The following is an 18,652-nucleotide window of genomic DNA, read 5'->3' as shown; positions in this document are numbered from 1 at the left end:
GGTGCCCCCCCCCCCCCCCTGAATCCGCCAATGTCCTGTTAGCACTGGTACTGTAACACTGCTAATAGGTTTTCCAGGGACTATCCTATTAGCTCCGATAACCACCAATACCTTCACTTATGGCAGGGTTGCCTACTTTTAAAGTCTCCTCTCCGGGAGAACACTGTCAGCAGCACTTCGGGGGGCGGGGCCTGATGTAGACATCATAAAGCCCCACCCCCAGTACTGCAAATCCCGCAATCCAGGTTTGCTCACCTTTTCAGGGGGCCGGGAGGGGGAGCCGATTTTCGGGAGCCTCGCGGCCATTCCCAGAGGGTAGGCAATCCTGATAATGGAGTATTACTCACACACCAAGAATATAATCTGCCCTGTGGAGGCCCCACCTGCTGTCAACTCAATTTTAACATGCACAATTTGGGATTATGAAGTACTGCTGCTCCCATAGAGGAACACACTGAGGCACACCAACATATGACACATGGGGTTAAACATTTACTAAAGTTTCTAAAAATGAAAAAAAGTGGTGCTGTCCATTGAAACCAATCAGGTTCTGTCTATTCCTAGCAAATGATAGACATAATCTGATTGGTTGCTATGGGCAACAGCACATCTTTTCCTTTTTGGAACCTTTAGTAAATTTGCCCCACGGTGAGCAGACATTCCGATAAGTGGGTGGTCCTACAACTACTGGCAGACGAATAAGCTGCATAAGGCAGAGTGAGGCCACCCATCTCTCCCTCCTGCCCACACCAGCCCGGTCCTCACACGTCACTTCCGCCAGTGCCAGAGCTGCTGCTGCCGGGGACAAGATGGCGGTGTCCGGGGAACCTGTGCGGCTGGACAGAGGTGAGACTTGCTGAGGTGTCCTACAGCCCGTGCAGGCAGAGGAGAGGCGCGGGATACGTGCACGGGCCGGGGTTTGGTCCGTGCTGTGAGTCTCTGTCCGCCATGACAGTTAGGGGAAAGGTGCCAGTACTGCTCCGGGGAGCTGTCATTCTGCTGTCACCGAGCCTGCCGTGCCCTCTGGCTGCAGGCTAACACCGGTGTAAGTGAGCCTGCCTTATGGGAGTGTGAGTAGGATTATAGTAAGCCTCACTTATGTGGGGAGGGTCCTGCAGTTGCCCTTGTAATGACTGTGTGTCCATTGCATGTTTCTGTCCCAGGTCCGCATATATATGTTCTCTCCTTTCTCTGTTGTTGTCTCTTGTTTGTTTTCTTTTATTGTGTTTTTTTTCCTGCAAGTTTTGGGCTCCCCAGCTACTATCGCATTGCATCTGATGTATCCTCAGTCATGGCTGCGGGATCCAATCCGATGCACAGGGGATCTAAAGGTCCCCATACGTGGGTCCGACTTGTCTGTGGGACAACTCCCCCGGGAAGGTTGCATGCGGTTTGGCACTTGATGTGTTAGTTTGTTACATTGCGATAAATCGCATGCGATTTATAAAGGACTGACGGGTAAAGGACTCCCGGGTAGCTGCCGGCGGGGAGGACATTTTGAAAACTCCCATTCAAAAAGGATTGAGCTGCTGATTGGCTGAGAGAGCTCTCTCGGCCAATCAGTGGGCCCCATTCGTTTGAATGGGAGATTTCCAATATCCTGTACGCCCGCCGCTTCCCACTACTACGGCGGCAGGGGAAGGAAAGGAGGAGCTTCCCCACTCTGCAGGCTGGCACCTGCCTACAGATAGGATGGGATACTTTGCAGGTGCTAAAAAGCACCTGCGATGTATCACTGATCAGATGTGCACGGGAACGTGTATCGGATGGGATGTCAAACGCATCCAATTTGGTCTATTTTATCCGATAAATCTGATGAAAAAAGGTCAAATTGGACCTGTGTATGAAGGCCGTAAGGGTTGAAATCGTGTGTAAGAAGGGTATATCGTACTAGTGTATGGGGACCTCATGATGTAGAACAAAAACATTCACATCAGGGGCATATTAAGTGAGATGTGGCATGCTTTTGTGTCTAGCAGTCTGCACATGCGCTGGTCTGTGGGAACATGGCGTCTGCACCGGTGATTTCTCTACTGCACCTGGGCAAAACACTGGCAAAATGTCTGCTCGCCATTTTCCCCATGATTTGTGCTGCGCTACCGATGCGGGACTCTGGATAGTTAAGTATTAAGCAAGATTGTTCGGTGGACCCCGCAGTGCAGTGCAAACATTATCGATACGCCACTGATTCACATAAATCCAGGGGGGAAATGTAATAGAATGAGAGATTCAGAAAGTGAGAGATTTGGTAAGAAATCTCCAGTTTTTTTAAAGCGGCAATCATTTACACTGCAAAATCAAACTGGTTTTGCAGTGTAAATAATTGCCGCTTTAAAAAAAACTGGAGATTTCTACCAAATCTCTCATTTTCTGAATCTCTCATCCTATTACATTTCACCCCAGATATATTATATTGCAGGCATGGCCAAACTATGGCCGTCCAACTGTTGTGAAACCACAAGTCCCATCATGTCTTGCCACAGTAATGCTATTAGGGAATGCTAAAACTGTGGCAAGGCATGCAGGGATATGTAGTTTCACAACAGCTGGAGGGCCACAGTTTGGCCATGCCTGGTATAAGGAATCCAAGCACCAAATCATGCGATGTGTATAAGTAGCCAGAGTTTTGTACATGCCCACAGAGCTTCTGGGTCTTTCCAGCTAAATATATACCCCTGCCACCCCAAGTGTTTTGCAGGACGCAGCATCCTATGGATGTCGTCTATTAAACCGTTGTGCTATAAATTAGATAAAGTATTTCATTAGGTTCTATGATATTGCTGGTTGGGTTTCCAGTGTCCGCAATGAGAAGATATTTATTGGGTATATTGGAAGATGATCTCTGCATTTTTGCCCAGCGTGTCGTCGTCAGAAAATCGCTTATGCATACACACTGAGCGATTTTTGCTCGGCCAAGCGATTTTCTCCAGGCTGGACAGGTTTTCGCAGCAGGACGCTATGGAAAGCCATTGAGATGAGCGGTTGCAACCGCCAATAATGCGGAAGAACGCATCAGCGCTTCTCGCCGGACAATACAGACTGGGCGGCTTTTGAGCCGAAAGCAGCTCAAACGGTTAAAGTGAAAAGCTCAGAATTGCCCAGTGTGTATGGGCCTTTAGGTTGGGTGCGTGATCAACTTCCAAACTGCACAAAGCGTTACCTGGGACCAGTTTGTTAATGGGAGAAAAACCCTAATGCTGGCTACACGCTGGCCGATATATTGTGATCCTGTCAGCGGGTGTGTACCCCCAATAGTCTTGGAACAATGTAATTCACATCATATCAACTGTGCCGCACATATGATGGCCTGTATATCTGCAGAAATATAGTGTCGGTACTTGTGTATTTTAGCGGCGCCCCCGATGTTGGTTGCGCAATGTTTTAATCGCATTGCATCGCATGCCATGTACCAGATGGCATGCGATGCGATGCAATGCGATTTTGGCCCCCTATACGATTAAAAATTGTATAAGCACCCAAATGGGTGCTTACGATGTTAAATGCAGCCCCACGCCAACCCCCCACTATAAACATGAACCCAAAGCGTGGCGAGCGCAGCGACCCCGCGAGGGGCGGCAGTACGCGTCCTACGACCTTTTCATACCCCCACTATCCATGTCGCCATGGAGTTGAGAATAGAAAGTGTGACGAGCCACCGAGCCCGAAGCGTGGCGAGCGGACGCGGATACCGTCACAGGTATCCGCGTCCCCTCGCGGGCTTCACAGTTATCCGCGTCCCCTCGCGGGGCTCGCTGCGCTCGCCACGCTTCGGGCTCGGTGGCTCGCTGCGCTCACCACACTTTCTATTCTCAACTCCACGCCGACTTGGATAGTGGGGGTATGAAAAGGTCGTAGGACGCGTACCCCCCACGTTTATAGTGGGGGGGTGACGTAGGGGTTGCATTTAACATTGTAAGCACCCATTAGGGTGCTTATACAATGTTGCATCGCATTGTATGCCATATACCATGTCATACAATTTTAAAATTGTATGACATTGTACAACATCGCGCGATATCGCATCGCCTACCATCGCATGCCTTTTGGTATGCGATGCGATGGGCGCCGCTAAAATACACAAGTACCATAGTTTCTTCTGGCTGTACATACAGGCGGCTGACATCACAGGCAAATTCAAATGCCCGCCTAGCTGGAAATCCTGACCAATACAACGGTGGTACGACCGTTGCACCAACCCAGTGGCCGGTCAAGGTAAAGTTGCACACTGATGCGGCAGTGGAACAGGTATGTACCCAGACTTAATTGAAAATACTGCCTGTGCTGAGCAATTGTGTGGCCTGGCAGTGCCAGTTCATGTGTGGTCAGAAGGGTCACTAGGTCGACACTATGAAGGTTGACAAACATTAGGTCAACATGGCTTGGGTTGACCGGGACGAAAGGTTGACACAAGCATTAGGTCGACAATGGGAAGGGTGACATTCAAAAGATTGACACCCGTTTTTCACATTTTTTTGAGCCGACCTGTGTCGACAGGTGGTATTTCCTACCCTACCATCCAGTAGGGTGTGGAGGGAGAATATGGCAGTTTTGCTGTTGCAAGGCATGCTGGGATGTGTAGTTTCACAACAGCTGGAGGGCCACAGTTTGGATATGCCTGTCTTAAGCGGACAACTGTAATTTATAGCTGAGAGCCACTACAGGGGAGAGCCACTACAGGGGAGAGCCACTACTAAGTCAGTGGCTGCGGTCAGTGTAGAGTTAATTCCATCACATAATAAGAGAGAACGGTAATCTAGAGCTTTGTGGAGCGTCTCTGTGAGCGGCAGATGGCTGTGAAGTGAACAGATACTATGTGGGAGCCGTGTCGTTTTGGCCTGTGTACATGGAGATAACATTATTGCATATTTGTACTGAGAAAACATAAATGATCCAAAAGCGAGCTTGGTGTCCCGCAGAGAGTTGTTGAAAAGGGCAACACTAACTGTTGCCAGCTTTGGAACTGTTGCTTTTTGACCAGAATACTCGATTATCTGCAGTTGTATTTGGCATTCGCTCCCGTCACAATGTTAAAGATTAGTGTCATTCTTTTTTTTTAATTGTGTATTTTATATAAACAATTTTTTTTTTCTTCCTTTGCATGTTTGACGCTAAAAAGTTGCAGATAGTATTCATCCGGGGAACCCGTTCACACTAGGGAGGTGATTCTGGTTGACACGCAGCGCTGCAGGTATTTTTTTATGCTTGTCTGCAGGCTGCTGCCCCCAAATTTGCCTGCACGGTTGCGAATGGATGTCTGCAGCCTATGAGGTGACGCCTACGTCATTCAATGGTCGCTGACCATCGAATGATGTGGTGCGCACACACAAAGGCTTGCCTGTGTCCTGGAGGGGAACATGGCGGGCACCTGGCATCCAGTGATGTCAGCTGCTCGCCCCTGGCACCAGTGTCATCAGGCCATTTGGATGAGCCCCCGCCTGCACTGGTGGGTGTGAGCACCCGCTGGCATCCAGCACATGCACATCAAGGAAACATTGTGCACCGTTGCAAATTCGCAATGGTGCGCATGCACAAGAATAAGGTCCAAAAGCCGAACCAGGTTGAACCCGTGTTCAACCACGGTCGCTATCCTTGATGAAATGCTAGGTTGCGTGTCCCTTCCAGAATGGGGCAATGTTCAATCTCTGACTATTTCCACCAGTGGCGATATCAGTGTCAGATCAGTATTCAGTCCCGCTCAGGACTCTCCTGCTCGCCTCCCTGTTGTAGTGTCTGAAAGGGCCGTGGTTTTTCAATATGCAGAATTTCCGACAGCCGGAACATTGAAGACCCTAAAGCTGGCTGGGATTCCGACTGTCGGGATGTTCCATCAGTCCGAGTCCCGAATGGGATACCCTCCCACCCCTTAAGGGGTATACACACAGAGCGATTTCAGCCATAGTCTGATTGCTTACACATGCACAGATCACTCCATGGCCCTTATTCAGATCTGGTCGCCGTACAAATATGTTCTCAAAATGGGCAAAACCATGTGCACTGCAGGTGGGGCAGATGTGACGTGCAGAGAGAGTTAAATTTGGGTGGGGTGTGCTGAAACTGAAATCTAAATTGCAGTGTAAAAATAATGCAACCAGTATTTACCCTGCACAGAAACAAAATAACTCACACAAATCTAACTCTCTGCACATGTTACATCTGCCCCACCAGCAGTGCAGCATGGTTTTGCCCAAATTTGTACTGCAATCAGATCTGAATAAGTGCCCATGTGTATACCCCCCGAGCGATGGCAGTGTACTTACTGTACCACACAAGAGCTCTCTTAGACAATCAGTGTCTGCCCGTTAATTTGAATGGGAATTTTCTCCTTCGGGAGACATCAGGGGCCACAGCTTTACTTTGGGTAATAGGAGTGGGAGTGAGCTCCAGCACCCTAGAGGATAACTTTAACTGCCTCCCAGGCAGTCAGGCTCCTCCCCTCCTATACCCCGCCTCCAGGCCACGGACCTCAGTTTTTCTAGGGTGCTGGCAGGAGCCAGATGCACCCAAAAGAGGGGCTGCTATTTAGCAGCCATAACTTTTTTTTTTTTTATCAGAGCAGCAGCGCTGGAGGTCTGAATAGACCCCTGCACTGCTGGCTCCAACACCCGGGTCCGGCGCTGCCTCGCCACCCGCGGGTGGGGACCAGCAGCGGCCCCCGGGCACTGGGGAGCCTGCAGCCACAGCCGGACGCCGGGGACCACAGGCGCCCGCTTCAGAAGAACCGGGACGGCACTGTGAGTAATACACGCTCCCCGCCGGGAGCGTGTGCGATAGCGCAGCGAGGCGCATAGAGATGGCTGCTACAGCCGGCGAGGGGTGACCGCCGGCTGTGCTAGCAAGCGGTCGGCCGGCTCGCCGCCCGTCCCGCTGGACCACCAGGGAAACTAGTTTGTGGGCAGCAGCGCTGGTATGCGGGGCCGCCCGGCGCGCGCCGGATCCCCGCCATTTTACCAGCGCTGCATGTGGACACCTTCCCTATGGTCATTTGTTAGCAGGGGGAGGAGGCTCCCCCCACATCAGCCCCTCCCCCGGGGACAGTAGGCAGGGAACTGTGCTTGGCGCACAGAGAGTTCCCGCCACTGACATCCCTTCCTGTCTGCCTGGCTGCACGTGAGGAGGGACACGGAGAAGCTCCAGTGCCACCCGAGGTTCCACTCTTTCACTGCCAGGAGGCTTGGGCAAGTCCCCCCTGTACCTCTCCTGTGGGACACAGGTCACAGTTATTGAGTGCTCCAGTCAGCCATAGCTGCTGCAAGAGCCTAGTGCCATTGACTTTCTATTTGCATTGTATGCCTCTGTATGCTTGCTGTATATGTGTACTTATTAACCCAATAGCTGCTGCAGTGTATTTGGTGTCTTTTTGTACTCAGCCCTCCTGTACTTACAGTAGTTATGCCGAAGAGCAAGTCCAAAAAGGGGGACGCCCCAGCATTGCTGTCATGCACAGCCTGTAATGCGGGCCTATCTCCCCTGGACTATGTACAGGACGGCGTATGCGCAGGCTGCTACAATGCGCAGGCGCTGCCCACGCCTACGGCCTCCTCTCAGGAGCCTGCTTGGGCCTCATCCCTTGTGCAGATGATGGCGCAGCTAGTTGATAAAGTCTCGGCTGCGCTGCCCCAGCGGTCCATGCCGTCCTCATCGGCAGCGAGTGCAGCCCCCCCAGCATTGGATGCCCAGGGGGAGGGTCCACTGCCCGCAGATACACGCAGGCTTTTAGTTAGAAGACCGTCGCCACTCCGCCCCCTCCTCGGGCAGGATACTGACGATGAGGAGGAGGAGGAGCAAGACGATGTCGATGATGATGACTATGTTGAGGAGGCAGTCGATGACGCCATTGACGTCGCCGCTGACATAGGGGATACCTGTGTTGGAGAGGACCCCCCGTCTCGCCTTGATGTACCAGGCCTGATTACAGCGGTTAAGAAGGTCCTGCTAGTAGACGACCAGGCTGACCCGCCTGCGGAGTCGGGCCCTATCTTTAAGCGCCCTAAACGCTCCTTCAGTCGCTTTCCCAAGTCCGATAACCTGGACTCGGTCATTAAGGAAGCTTGGGAGGTCCCTAATAGGAAGTTTATCATTCACAAACGTTTCTCCTTCCTCTATCCTCTCCCCCAGGAGGACAGGATCCCCTGGGAGACAGCCCCCAGGGTAGACGCTCATGTGGCAAAACTGGTTAAAGCCTCCTTGTTGCCCATACCTACAGCGTCTCTTAAGGATACGGCGGATAGGAAGTTGGAAAACTTCCTGAAGCTGATATACACCACGGCAGGGGCAGCGGGCAGGCCGGCCCTGGCGTCAGCCTGGGTGGCTATGGCTCTAACTAAATGGACCGCTGCCCTCAAATCAGGGGTGTCTGAGGGGGCCCCAGCAGATACCCTTCTGCCGACTATAGAATTGATACATCAGGCTGCCCTCTACTTAGGCGAAGCGGCGCTTGATTCCGCTACTCTCTCCTCCAGGGTGTCCGCTTCAGCAGTGGCTGCTCGCAGATCACTTTGGTTGCGCTCCTGGAAGGCGGACACGGATTCGAAGAGGGCCTTGGAAGCCCTTCCATTCGATGGTTCCCTCTTGTTTGGTCCTGAGCTGGACAGGATGGTGGCTACGGTGGCAGCATCAAAGACTGCCTTCCTACCATCCACCCCGACTACACGGCCCCGGCCGGCCTTTCAGTCCTTTCGGTTTCAGGGCCGTGGTAGAGGACAGTCCTTCTCCTCCAGATCTTCCCAGGGAGGCAGATCCTCCCGTGCTAGGGGCAGACGTCCCTGGGCCACAAGACGCCCTGACCCAAAGCCGGCGGACAAGCCCGCTGCATGACAGGGGGGGCCCCCACCGGGAGGACCCCAGGGTGGGCGGTCGCCTGTTGGAGTTTTCCCCCATCTGGTTGGAATCCACCACAGACGCGTGGGTTCAGGAGGTGGTCTCTCGGGGCTACTCCTTAACTTTTTGGCATCGCCCACCAACATCGTTCTTTTCCACGAGTCTTCCATCAGACCCGGAAAAGCGCAAAGCGCTAGAACTGGCAGTCCAACGTTTGCTTCAAACAGGGGTCATCATACCTGTCCCCTTGTCCCAAAGGGGTTCGGGGTTTTACGCCAGCCTCTTCTTGGTCAGGAAACCAAACGGTTCCTACAGGCCCATTCTCAACCTAAAGAAGCTAAACAAGTTTGTACGGGTCCCAAAATTCAGGATGGAGACTCTGCGCTCCATTGTCCTGGCCCTTCAGCCAGGAGACTTCATGGCATCCCTGGACATTCAGGATGCGTACTTACACATCCCCATTCGCCCAGAACACCAGCGGTTCCTGCGCTTTGCCATCCTGGACCAACATTTCCAGTTCCGAGCCCTACCATTTGGTCTATCCACTGCTCCCCGGGTGTTCACAAAGGTGATGGCAGTAATGGGCAGCAGTCTGCGCAACCAGGGGATCCGGATAATCCCATATCTGGACGACCTGTTGATTCTTGCTCCGTCTGCAGAACTTCTCCAGGACCACCTGAGGGTGGTAATACAGCTTCTGGAGCGACACGGCTGGATCATCAATTGGGACAAGTCCTCATTGATTCCGGCACAGTCGATGGTTCACCTAGGAGCCAGGTTGGACACTATCCATCAGAGGATCTACCTGCCGGAGGACCGTCGTCTGATTCTACAGTCCAGAGTCCGTCGGCTCCTCCATCCTCGACGGGTGTCCATACATGCCTGCATGAAGGTACTGGGTTCCATGGTGTCGACTTTCGACATGGCAGAATATGCCCAGTTCCATTCCCGCCCCCTTCAGAAGGAGATCCTCTCCAAGTGGTCGGGATCCTACCTCTCTCTCCGATCTCAGGTGATAACCTTATCACCGACAACCCGTCTCTCTCTTTCGTGGTGGCTCCTAGACCAGAACCTCACGTTGGGACGCCCATTCTGGATCCATCAGTGGACCCTTCTCACTACGGACGCCAGTCTCCGCGGGTGGGGAGCGGTCACTTGCCAGAGGTCTTTCCAGGGCCTTTGGTCTACATCGGAGGCCAAGCTCCAAATCAATGTCCTCGAACTGAGGGCGGTCTTCCGAGCCCTTTGCCTGGCAGAACCCTGGCTGAGGGGTCGTCCGGTGCAGGTCCAGTCGGACAATTCCACCACAGTGGCTTATATCAACCACCAGGGGGGCACCCGCAGCAGGGCGGCAATGATGGAAACATCCCGCATCTTTCAGTGGGCGGAAAAGAAGATTCCAGCTCTATCGGCGGTCTTTATTCCGGGAGTCCAGAATTGGGAAGCGGACTACCTAAGCCGTCAAACACTGAATGCCGGCGAATGGTCCCTCCATCAGGAGGTTTTCCAGATGCTGGTACATCGGTGGGGCTTACCCGAGGTGGACTTGATGGCCTCTCAACACAACCACAAGGTTCCCTCTTACGGAGCCAGGGCCCGCGACCCGGCCGCCATCTTGGTGGACGCTCTGTCCGCTCCGTGGCCGTTCAGGCTGATGTATGCCTTCCCGCCATTCTCCCTCCTCTTGCGACTGATTCGCAAGCTGAAGGCGGAGGGAGGCACATTGATCCTCGTGGCCCCGTATTGGCCCAGGCGAGTCTGGTTCTCAGACCTCCAGGCTCTGTCGGTGGCCCCCCCGATCCGCTTGCCTCTGCGTCGGGACCTTCTCTCTCAGGGTCCGTGTCTGCATCCAGACCTGAGGCGTCTGGCTTTGACGGGGTGGCTGTTGAGACCTCCCTCTTGAGATCTAGGGGGTTTAATGCTCGAGTAATTTCCACTATGCTTAGAGCAAGAAAGGCTTCCTCTGCGAGAGCTTATCATCGGGTTTGGAGGGCTTACTTCGTTTGGTGTAGGACTCGCCACTTCAATCCTAAGTCTTACCGCCTGGCTCGGATTTTATCCTTCTTGCAGAAGGGCCTGGAGGCTGGATTGCGCTTATCTACCTTGAAGGTTCAAGTCTCGGCTTTGTCCATCTTGTTTCGCCGACGATTAGCACTGTTGCGGGATGTCCGCACATTCATGCAGGGGGTTCTGCGTATCCAGCCTCCCTTTGTCCCCCCGGTTGCTCCGTGGGACCTTTCCCTTGTGCTATCTGCACTCCAGAAACCACCGTTTGAGCCTTTGCGGTCAGTGGACCTGTGTTGGCTCACCTGGAAAACGGTTTTCTTATTGGCAATAGCATCAGCTCGGAGGGTGTCCGATCTGTCTGCCCTGTCTTGTAAGTCCCCCTTCCTGGTCTTACACAATGACCGGGCGGTTCTTCGTACTGTCCCTTCTCACTTACCAAAAGTGGTGTCCAGTTTCCACGTTAACCAGGAAATCGTGGTTCCGGCCTTTCAAGGGCCAGATGCATCTTTGGATCAATCATCCTTGGATGTTGTACGGGCACTGCGCATCTATGTGCGCCGCTCCCGGTCCTTTCGCAAGACGGACTCCCTCTTTGTGCTGTATGGCTTTCAAAAGAGGGGATGGCCGGCCACTAAACAGACTATTGCCCGCTGGCTTCGTTCTGTCATCCGGCAGGCATACCTGGGTGCCTCTCTCCCGGTTCCGGCTGGTATCCGGGCACATTCCACTAGGTCTGTGGGAGCGTCTTGGGCTGTTCGGGGCGGTGCTACAGCTGAGCAAGTTTGCAGAGCTGCGACATGGTCGTCAGCTGCTACTTTTGTGCGTTTTTACGCTTTTGATACTTTTGCCTCCCAGGACTCTGCCTTCGGGCAGAGCGTGTTGGCTGCGGCGCAGGCGCGTCCCCACCCATAGGTGGCTGCTTTAGGACGTCCCAAAGTAAAGCTGTGGCCCCTGATGTCTCCCGAAGGAGAAAATGAGATTTATGTCTTACCTGGTAAATCTCTTTCTTCGAGGACATCAGGGGCCACAGGGATCCCTCCCTGCCGCGCCTGCTTCAGTTACGTTACAAGTTACGTTTCACTGGTTATATATATTACTCCTCTGTTGAGGGTACTAACATGTTTCAGAATGTGTCTCTGTGTGGTGCTTCTCTTCCTTCTCTCCTGTCTCCTGCCATGGCTTGTTAAAAAAACTGAGGTCCGTGGCCTGGAGGCGGGGTATAGGAGGGGAGGAGCCTGACTGCCTGGGAGGCAGTTAAAGTTATCCTCTAGGGTGCTGGAGCTCACTCCCACTCCTATTACCCAAAGTAAAGCTGTGGCCCCTGATGTCCTCGAAGAAAGAGATTTACCAGGTAAGACATAAATCTCATTTTTAAATCTCCTTCCTGGACACAGCTACTAAAACTCTCATTCAAACCAATGGATGACCGCTGATTGGCTGCTATGGGCAACCAACTTTTTAGAAGATTTTCTAAATTTACCCATAGAGTCCGGGTCTCTAGCCTATGATTAAATAGATTTGCACTTTGGATCTTCTAGTTGTACTTTTTTTTTACCTCAGTGCTGTGAGGCAGTAATACTAACCATTACACCATGGGTCCTCAAACTGCGGCCCTCCAGATGTTGTGAAACTACAAATCCCAGCATGCCTTGCCACAGTTTAACACTCCCTTACAGCAAAACTATGGCAAGGCATGCTGGGATTTGTAGTTTCACAACATCTGGAGGGCCGCAGTTTGAGGACCCATGCATTACACCATCCGTACTGCCCCGTATATATAACACATGGTGGAAGATAGAACCCATGACCTCAGCGCTGTGAGGCGGTAATACTAATTATTAGACTGTCCCTACTGCCCGGCATATATAACACATGGTGGGAATAGAACCCGTGACCTCAGCACTGAGAGGCAGTAATACTAACCATTACACTGTCCGTACTGCCCCGTATATATAACACATGGTGGGGATAGAACCCATGACCTCAGTGCTGTGAGGCAGTAATGCTAACCATTACACCGTCCGTACTGCCCTGTATATATAACACATGGTGGGGATAGAACCCATGACCTCAGTGCTGTGAGCCAGGGAAACTGTACAGTATAGACTAGGCTATAACCTTCGTGCCAGAGCATGCTAAGCGTGTTTCGCCTCATTGCCCGAAGTATATCTGCAGAAATGCTTTCTGGTAAAATGCGCCTTCAACGTACAATTTGTGTCCTCAGTGGTGGTGAAAGAAGCCTTTTGTGGAAAACCACCCTCCTCCTGTTAGACAAAGCTTGTCCCCCAATTCCTTGAGCCCTTGCGTGCAGCCATTTTTTGTTTTCTTTGATCACAATCACGTACCAACAATTGTGTTTTTTTTTTTTTTCTTCCAGACATCTCGAGAGCCATTGAACTACTGGAGAAGCTCCAGAGAAGCGGGGAGGTTCCTCCACACAAGCTGCACGCGTTGCAGAGAGTCCTACAGAGCGATTTCTGTAATGCTGTAAGAGAGGTGAGGAGAACGAGTCCAGGTGCTGTACATGGACGGCATGAGGCGGAGGAACAATTCTCAGACAGTCGCGCTTGGACAGAAAATAGCTGCTGCAGCAGATAGCACTGACCCCCATGGGTCCAGTATGGTTTAACAAGAGGGTTGGCTTTAATACGCCTTGAATGGAAATTCATTAAGTTACCGTTAAGGGCTCATTTGTACATGAAGTTCTTGAGTTTTCCTCCATTTGCATTCTGACCGAAGATGGAAACTGCAATGAATATTCAATAGTTCTAAGAACCATTGATCCCTATGACGACACGCTTCTATTTATATGGCCAAGCAGTGACACTTCTACGTATGGTTCTAAATATTCATTACTTTCCCACTGTGAGCTCTTTGCAGAGGAAAGAACCATTAATTGTAACTTTTATTATACTCCAATGCTTTGTTTGTCTGTTTGGCCAATTATTTTCCAGACTTTGGCCCTTATTCTGGTCGACTTGCAGGCATGCGAGTGGATGATTGGCATAATCATCCATTCGCAGCCTTGGGTGCGGGGGAAATCGTTCGATGGTCGGCGCCCATCGAATTATTTATTCAGCGCTCGCGGAGCTGAGACACCTCTATGGTGTCTCAGACCTGCGGGCGCCCTGTGCGAGGACCGGGTGGGTAGCTGACATCCGCTGCCCGCATCCCAATTTGCATGGGAATGCCCAGCGTTCTCATATGCAGATTGGCAGGCCTGCCGCCCCATGCCTCCCCACCCGGACTTCTGTGTGAGTATGCGCAGTCGCAAACAATTGGTCCCCCGTGCGAATGCGCAGGGGACCGATTGAATCTGAATAACCCCCTATGACTGACAGGAAACCAGCGTTTGGGGGTGGACACCTGCCATTTTCTGGGTAGATCTGAGAAACCGCAGGAGTGCCCAGGCATTTTTAAAGGGACGGACTCTGATGTCAACGATGGTCACTTCCACCCTGTCTTGGTCGCAGATAAGTGGAAGCCTTGGAGTTACGAAGTTGCACAGATGACCAAAACTGTTCGATGGTTGGAGAATTGCCTTTGGATTTACGAGAGGATTGCGATTATCGATCTAGCGGTTTTTCTATTTCTGTGTGGGTGGCGGCTCGCTACTCTCAGTCCCCTGTGAATTCACACATTAGCGTTCAGGCCCGTGGGTAAAGGTGGTAGCCGTAAGCTTTAACACCCAAAGCTATTCAGTTACAGACCCTTTTTTAGCTTTAAATTTGGCGCTGGTGCAGGCTGATCATGGCCTGAGCTGACGTCACACGACTTACCCTAAAACGCCAGGGGACACATTACTGCATTACTCCCAGAAAACGGCCGGTTAACACCCACAAACGCCGACTTCCTGTCAATCACACTGCATTCAGCCAGCGATCCAAAAAAGTAGCAGGATTTTATTGCAGGGTGGACTCACACATGTTATCGATAATCACCCGCGTGTTAATGCGCAGCAGTTCGATCAGGTCTGAACAAGGCCCTATAAATCAATATCTCAATCAATTATCGGGTGGTTAATCTATCATCCATATTTAATGATAGCTATTTAGTTTTTATTTTATTTTTTTTAAGCCATATTTTTTTTTTTATTATTAATATTTTTTGGAAAAAGTCATAAATTAAATTGAGCAAAAACAGTAGCATAAAAATACATCATGTACAAAAACAATAGACACTGGGTACGGAGAACATTATTAGTGAAAACTAATCAAATACCGGCAAAGAGAGACCCAGCTAAATGTCCCTTTGGTTAGATATTTATCCGCCCCTTATTATTCTCTCCCGTGTTTGTGTGGTGTTGGTGGCACATTCACCCGGGCACTTTCAAACTTGTTTGACATTCCTTTCAGGGCAAGTAATGTGAACATGATGGCTTAGCACCTACTGTATGTCAGAATCCATGTGGGCTTGGCACTGCCCTGTGATCTGACCATCTGTCCGTAGAGATGGCTTTGCTGCCCCAAGGGATTGTTGATCCTGTTGTAAAGTCTTGTTGTCCCATGAGTCTAGAACTTACACTTGATCAGGTAGGCAACAACAACCTGATGCCAAACAGGCAGGGCAGCCATCGGTGGCAGACTGCCAGGACTGGGCCATGATGGGACCTGGTTTGCAGCAGTGTAAATTGTTGTGCACCGCAGGCAGTTATAGAAGGACCGCTCCAGCGGCATTTTGAAATTGGCGGAAGCCATGAGCCAGTCAGAACTCTTGAACCAGGAGCCAGTCTGGAGCTATCACAGAGTTTAGCTCGTGGTGCAAGCCTGGCCATGCGCTGCACCCCTACCGTTTGCTGCTGCTGTGGTCCGGCATGGCGCATTTATTCCTAGGAGCATCACCTGATGTCCTGCATCTGGCTACCGGAACAGTAAGGTGTGGGGGCCAAAGGTGGAATGGAATGAGATGACATCCCTGCATACAGGGATAGAGGGATGTAATGTGTTAATGTCTCACTGTTAGTGGTGTATAGAATGCGTACTGAGAGACAACAAATTCCCACAGTCTTTTCTGCTAGCAGAGAAAGGGTAAATACCGCTTTCAGACCGCACTCGAGACCCGGGTTATTGCCGTGTCCTTGCGGCCCCAACAAGGGTCGAGGTGCAGTCTGAAAGGGCCACCTTGGGTAGAGCAACACGGAGTTCAACCCTGGTAATGACCAGGGTTGAACACTGCTCTGACCCGTGTCAAGTGCAGTGTGAACGGGTGTCTTGGTCGAGCGACCTGGGTTCCGTTCACAGTATGGAGGAGGCAGGGCTGTCCGCTTCAAGCGCTGCTTCCTCCCCAGCACCCGCTCAGGTCCGCCCTGTGTGACGTCCGGGTCATTAGAAATCATAATAATTTAATATAGGGGATCAGTTAAAATGCAAAAAGTCCTGGAATATTACACAACCGAGGAACCTATTTACTCGGAGGCTGTAGGTATAAATTTGGCTGCAGCTCCTGATGAAGACGTGGACAGGCGGTGAAACGCGTTGAGAATTCCTGCACCTCATCCATTGCCAGACTGCATGCTTTCCATCTGTCCGGGCCAGTTTCTTTTCATCCAAGGAGGACCACCAGCGCAAACTCCGTACTCAGCACCGCTACCAAGCAAGGTACAGTATATCCATACCAGCGGTGACTGGCTAATCTGTGCCTACAGCCTCTGCTGAGTAATAATTACGGGACTTTCTGCATTTACCGTCTACTATGAGGATATCCTCCTATTGCATTTCCATACATCTACCTCCAGTCAGGTAATTATGCTCTACATCGATTGAGGTGCATCAAACTGCCATATTCGTCATTATATATCTACTGGAGAAATGGAACCAGTGATTTTTTTATTATGAGAATTCTCTCTTACGCCCTCCCCTATACAGCAGCTATAACTGTACCATCGGTTCTATATTCTCGTACTTTTTCCATCTTCCAGCAGAGAAAGTTCATTAAGTTGTTGACTTGGGTACATGGGATGAGTTTCACAGAAACATGGCAGCATCCAGTGAGCAACTTCTGAATTACATCCACAGAAGGGTCACGTGATCAAGCCTTTGCTAAAATATGAGACTTGTCCTGCAAATTTAGTTCTATATTAAATAGCAAAAAAAATTGTTGCGCTTCTGAATTATGAAGATTTGTTTTACTTTTCCTGTATTCATTTCATCAAGGTCTATGAACATGTCTACGAGACGGTGGATATCAACAGTAGCCCGGAAGTGCGCGCCAATGCCACTGCCAAGGTAAAATTCTCATACAGCAATGCCGCCTAGGTGTTGTTCCTCCCTACATGCTCTGCTCCCAGAAGCCTGTCTCAATAACATTTCCTCTGTATGTTATGGCGACCCCTATCCGCTTACCTACTGTTTCACTAACATAGGATAGAAAATGGTACAAGTCCCTGCGCTACAGTCAGGTGCAGCTTGGTACCTGCAGGAATCACCCCCTGCTAGTATAACAATGAACAACAAATATAGATGGCACACGCGGGTCTTATTGGAGTCAACAATAAATCAATAGGCTGATAGGTGGTTTGTCCTCCTCCGCCTTTTATTGCTTCCGATTGGATTACTTTTATTCAATGTGATGTACAGTAGGCCCCAGTACCGCAAAGACCTAAACGGATATCTCGTGTTGGGCACACCTGTGTATTCTCACTGTGAGCTTAAACGCCAGACAGAGACCATAGCCTGAGAACCATGCCCTTCACCCGCCTCTGCCAGGACAGGTTAGACAGGAAGAAATCTACGCTGCCAGTGTCTTCACCGGTTTCCCAATAGTTCCTCAAAAAACGTAAAAGCCGCTCCTTTTGAAAGCCAGGCTTAGTGTTGAGTTGTTCTCAAAATGGGCAAACAATGCTGCACTGCAGGTGGGGCAGATGTAACATGTGAGTTAGATTTGGGTGTTCTATTGTTTCTGTGCAGGGTAAATACTGGCTGCTTTATTCCCACACTGTAATTTTAGATTTCAGTTTCAACACACCGCACCCAAATCTAATGGGGCCTACACATTGGGAGATGTGCTGAGTGTACTGCTAGATCTCTCAGCTATGTGTCAGCGCTGTGTGCTGAAAGATCCACTGGCTGTGACACCGGTGAATGAGGAGATCTATCCAGCATGCTGGATATAAATAGGGCCGCGTGGGGCTGTGCATCGCTATTGCCATGGCCCCTATGCATGGAGCGATTTAGGGGCATTTTCTAAGCGATCCAGTGAGATTGGTTAGAAAATGCCCGGAACTTGCCCCATTACTCTCTCTGCACATGTTACATCTGCCCCACCCCAGTGCAGCATGGTTTTGCCCATTTTGAGAACAAGTTTGCCCTGTGATCTGGTCTGAATTAGGCCCTAAGTAACAATCAGCACAATTACTTTTATTCAGTATAATGTAACTTACAGATGTTTATGAGAAGTGTCTGTCCTCCGACTGTGTCAGATCTATAGAAGGATCACAAACATCAGCAACTTTTGCCCCTCCAGCTGTTGTTGAACTATGCATTCCAGCATGCCCTGCAACCGTTTTAGCATAGCCAAATAGCAACACTGTAGCAGTGCATGCTGGGATGTGTAGTTCAACAACAGCTGGAGGACCAAAGGTTCCCCATATCTGATTTAGAGGATGACTGGGAAGTGCAGAGCATGATGGTGTTTATGCAAATAATAATGGCACGCCACATATTGGCACCACCGTTGGCTCGTGTGGGGGATTAAAGCCCACTGTATGCCAGTAGTGTTCTTATAGTGGGGCGATCTGTTTATGCCGGTACTGTTCTTATAGTGGGGCGATCTGTTTATGCCGGTACTGTTCTTATAGTGGGGCGATCTGTTTATGCCGGTACTGTTCTTA

At 50.8% G+C, this 18,652-nt stretch overlaps 1 protein-coding gene across 1 annotated transcript in view; it reads left to right on the top strand.

The window, feature by feature from the left end:
* Positions 1–693: 693 nt before the first annotated feature.
* Positions 694–18,652, top strand: part of LIN7C (lin-7 cell polarity scaffold C) — a 28,778-nt gene continuing 10,819 nt past the window's right edge. Inside the window, exons 1-3 of the mRNA XM_083164216.1 lie at positions 694–846; positions 13,202–13,320; positions 16,977–17,048. Coding sequence (XP_083020342.1) covers positions 810–846; positions 13,202–13,320; positions 16,977–17,048 — 228 coding nt within the window. The 5' untranslated portion in view covers positions 694–809. The remainder of the gene's footprint in view (positions 847–13,201; positions 13,321–16,976; positions 17,049–18,652) is intronic.

Source organism: Crinia signifera, chromosome 11 (assembly GCF_055691185.1).
Source record: "Crinia signifera chromosome 11, ASM5569118v1, whole genome shotgun sequence".
Classification (NCBI taxonomy): domain Eukaryota; kingdom Metazoa; phylum Chordata; class Amphibia; order Anura; family Myobatrachidae; genus Crinia; species Crinia signifera.
The sequence above is the reverse complement of the archived record's forward strand: the minus strand, read 5'-3'. Positions and strand labels throughout refer to the sequence as shown.